Consider the following 4,002-nt stretch of genomic DNA (forward strand, 5'->3'; position numbering starts at 1 on the left):
CTCCAGCCCTTCTGTCAGCCCTCACTCTCTCCAACCCAGCTGCCCACCAGACATGGCTCCACTGTCCAGCCGTCCCCTCCCAGCATCTCTACATCCCAGTACCTTCCATGGGCACTAGCCACAGGCCCCAGACCCTCACCCTCCCGTGTCTCCCCCACATTCACGCAGTGGCCTTCTGGCCTCCTGCTTACCCAGTGCTAGGCCCAGAACCCAGGGGCATCCCCATGCTCGGCTGGCCCGGCTGGACGGTTTTGTCCAGATCTGACCACTCCTGTCACGGGTGATGGACAACCACACAGGTCTGTAGAGAGGTGGGCTGGAGGGGTGAGGTCCTGGCCTGGAAGCAGCTGAAGGAGCAGGACCACAGAGGAGTCAGATCATGAGTTTATTGTCTCTGGGAGTGATGGTCATGGTCTCAACGCACAGGTGGGCACCCACAGCCTGACTCTGCCTGGGCCCTACGGGCAGAGGGGACGGGCCAGGGGGAAGGGGGGCTGGCCCAGTCCAAGCCAGGGCAAGTCAGAGCCGGAGGCCAGGCTGCTGCCACCCTCTGGCCTTGCCCAGGCTCTTCCTGCCCCCGCTGGGACCCTGAACAGTGTACTTGGGATGAGCGAACTTATCCAGGGAGCCATTGCCCCGTACTGGGGATGCCCTTTCTCTTCCGGGTGGACTGGGCTACCTTCTCTGGGCTGTTGAACAAAGGGCCCCTGCGGGAGATGGGAGAAGTGGCCAGGTCTGGGACAGAGGCAATGGCATCCTTTCCACCACCTCAGAGTGGGAAGGTCCCACCCAGTGTCTTGAAAAGGACGGGGGCAGGGCTGAGGCAGGACGTGGGAGGATATAGTGGGTCTGCCGGCCCAGGAGGAAGGTGCTCACAGCAGGACCCAGAGGAGGCCCGCTGCGAGCAGGAATCCCCTTCCAAGGGCCCAGGGACCCTGCTGAATGGTGGGTGCCCTGTTGCAGAGATTTCCAGAACAGCACCGCCGGATGATCCTGCCTAGTATCCTGGGTCCCAGTGTCCACTCATAGTTCATGTTGGTGTTGGGACACCTGGGAGCACAGCGCTTGCTGAGAGAAAGTGTCCCCTTTGATTCTGCAAAAGAGAGGAGGTGGCAGGTGGCCGCCAGCCTGCAGGAGGGAGGGCGGGTGGTCACAGGAAGAGGCATGGGGGAGGGGAGGCGGTGCTTCCTACGTGAGTGGCAAAAACCAGAACTTAACCTGAGAATCAGGGAATTGTGGGCCCCGCAAGGGCAGTGGGAACATGGCTCCCCACGGTCACTTTCGTGGTCACAACAAAATCAGGGTTCAGGGCTGCTGGCCCTGGTGGGGGCTTTTCCCTGGAGACACACGTGGCCTGGACCACTCTGGCCCGCCCAGAAGCCTGCAAGTCTTGGGGATGTGGGGTGGAGCAGAGTGGACAGAGGCTGGACATGGCTGTCCCCTCTGCTCGCTCAGTCCCGGGCTCAGCGCTGTCCTCCGACTGCCCATTTAAGGGTGGGGCAGAAGCCTCTGAAGGGAACATCAGAAGAAAGGAAAACACTCAAAACGACCCAAATTGTAGAAGAGAAGACCCTCCCGCTTCGGTGCACGTCCTGCCCCTCGGCTGGCTGTGTGGGTTGTGCCGTTATATTATTATCGTGCTGACTTATACCAGGTTGCATCAGGTGCTGATCATGTTATCAGGGCAGCTCGCGGGCCGCTGGTGCTGCTTGCTCGGGGGTTCCTGAAGGTGGGCAAGAGGCCGGCCTCCTCCTCCCCCCAGCCCCCAGCGCCCTCTCCCCAGCCCTCAGGGTGGAGATCTGGGGGCAAAGGCCAAGGCGCAGGCTAGGGGCCCCTTAAGAGATTCCAGACCACGTCAGATCCCTGCAGGGAGGGCCACCAATATGCGCCCCCCCAGACCCTCAGGCCGCACACCCGGAAACAGAAGCCCTGGGTGGAGCCCCGGCTAAGGAGACTGCAGCGGGAAAAGCCCGCGGGGGCGGAAATTCGAACAACCCTCAGTCACAGCACTGATGTCCGGCATCAGCACTTCCCCCCCACCCCAAGAAGGAACGGCCAGGCCTGGGAGAGGCGCAGCCTCCGGAAGGGCGCTCAGGGCCGCCCCCAGGTGGCAGACACGCAGAGGAGGGGCGGCGCCTCCCTCCGCTTTCAATTCCGCCCTGAAAGGACAGGTGGAGGTGGAGAGCGACCCGCGGCCGGGGCTGGCCGGGCCCCCCGCCCCGCAGGGTCTCCCCGCCGGCCCAGCGTGTGGGTCAAACGGGCCTGCGCGCCGCACGCGCGCGCACTGGACCGGCTCGTCTCCTGGAAGCCCGACTGTGCAGCAGGGATCTTCTTGCATCCTGACGGGGAAACCAGGCAACAAGACTCCCCGAGGTTCATTGTGCGGAGCGGGTTCGGGGAAGGACGCTCCAGCCAGGCCCGGAGGCCTTGAAGCCGCGCGGAGGGGCCGGCCGCGTGGACGTGGGCAGGCCCGCAGGGACCTGGGACCCTCTGGCCAGAATCCACAGCCGTGATCGTGCTTTCTCAGAACAGATGGGTCTGTCCACGTCGTTCTGTCTGGATATTTTTATAATTTTATAAAAGAGCATTTCTAGTGCTTTGCTCTGTGACATTTCAGTGGGGAATGTGTTCACGGTCCACTTTAGAATCTCCTCTAAGGCTTGTTTTTAAAGTCAAGTCTTATTACTTAAGCCCCACAGCAGCCAGGCGGGGGTGAGGCGTGGTGGGCAGCAGTGGGCAGCCAGGTGTCCTGGGCCAGCGCCTTGCCCGGCCGACCTTCCCCTGCGCAGTCAGCGGTCTGGACGACCGGCTCTCCCTCTTGCCCGGCCGACCTTCCCCTGCGCAGTCAGCGGTCTGGACGACCGGCCCTCCCTCTACGTTCAGTTACACCGGAGCCTCTGCCCTGTGGACAGTTCCTGGCGGAGCAGCACTTAAGAACCGGGGCTTCGGAAAGTGAACAATTCGGAATGTGTGCGTGCTCCCCGGGCTCCAGGGTTAGGGGAAAGCTGCGGGGCTGTGGACCGGTGGCGGTCAGGACGCCCCGCACCCTCCCGGGCCCGCCGCCGGACTCACTGCGTAGAAGGACCACAGTGTTGGACACGCAGACCCGGTCGCTGGGGTCGCACACGGTGGGCGTGCACAGCGCCTGGCTGGCCGCTTTGAAACACTGGTAACAGCTCAAGTTGACACCTGCGGGGCAGCCAGGGGGCGGCGGTGGAGAGGGCTGCTCACGCGGCCTGCGAGCCCCGCGCCGCCCGCGCCCGCCCCTACCTGGCTCTTTCTTGCCGCCAGCAAACTCCGCAGACATCAGCAAAGCGCACAGGACTGGAACCAGCCCCTCCATGGCGCCAGAGCTCAGCCTGAGGGTGGGGTGGAGCAGAGAAGGAGGAGTGCCAGAGTGCCCCATGCCCCCGGCGGCAGGCTCCCTCCCCTCCCCTCGACCCCATCTCCCCCAACCCGCGTCCGCGGTGCCCCACGATCCCGGTTCTCTCCGGATGCTACTAGCTCAGCACCCCCCCACCCCGCCCTGCACTCTCCCTCCACCGTGCTGCAGAACCCTGGCCTTTTGAGGAGGGTCGCCTGAGGAGGCCCGTGGGGGCCTGCCAGCCCCTCTTCGGCAGCTCCTGCCCTGGGAAGGGCTTCCTGGGGTCCCTGAGGACGGCAGCCTCAGCCACCAGCCACCTCCGCCGCTGAGCAGGAGGACGGACTGCGTCTCCGTCCTGGGTCCCTCCCCTGGGTGGCTCAGCCCCAGCCTCTGCTTGCTTCCTTCTAGTCCTGTAACAGAGGGCGCCGAGCAGGGCCCCATTCTCACCGCAGGACCCTTCCAACGGGTCGGGTGTCAGGTCGAGGAGAGAGGTGGAGGCTAGGGGTAGGGAGGGGAGCGGGAGGAGGGATGCTCGGCCCTGGAGAATAGACTTGGACACCGCCGTCCAGGGGAAACACTGACAACCAGGCTGGGAGCGGGAATCCAGGAGTGGAGGGAAGGGAGGAGGGGAAGGGGAG

At 64.3% G+C, this 4,002-nt stretch overlaps 1 protein-coding gene across 1 annotated transcript; it reads right to left on the reverse strand.

Moving 5' to 3' along the window:
• Positions 1–372: 372 nt before the first annotated feature.
• On the reverse strand, positions 373–3,343 carry LY6L (lymphocyte antigen 6 family member L). The gene is made up of 2 exons (XM_045777262.2): positions 3,073–3,343; positions 373–1,093 (listed from the first exon to the last, which is right to left on the reverse strand). The coding sequence occupies exons 1-2, from the start codon at positions 3,341–3,343 to the stop codon at positions 873–875; spliced, it is 492 nt and encodes a 163-aa protein (XP_045633218.1). The 3' UTR covers positions 373–872.
• Between the last annotated feature and the right edge of the window lie 659 nt (positions 3,344–4,002).

This window comes from Ursus americanus, chromosome 9 (assembly GCF_024610735.1).
Source record: "Ursus americanus isolate L20-20 chromosome 9, mUrsAme1.1.p, whole genome shotgun sequence".
In the NCBI taxonomy this organism is placed as follows: Eukaryota; Metazoa; Chordata; class Mammalia; order Carnivora; family Ursidae; genus Ursus; species Ursus americanus.

Coding starts and splice junctions, on each gene's coding strand:
- LY6L (XM_045777262.2), bottom strand. CDS start 3,343: ATGGAGGGGCTGGTTCCAGTCCTGTGCGCTTTGCTGATGTCTGCGGAG. Junction 1,094..3,072: donor CACTGTGGTCCTTCTACGCA/GTGAGTCCGGCG, acceptor TCTCTTTTGCAG/AATCAAAGGGGACACTTTCT.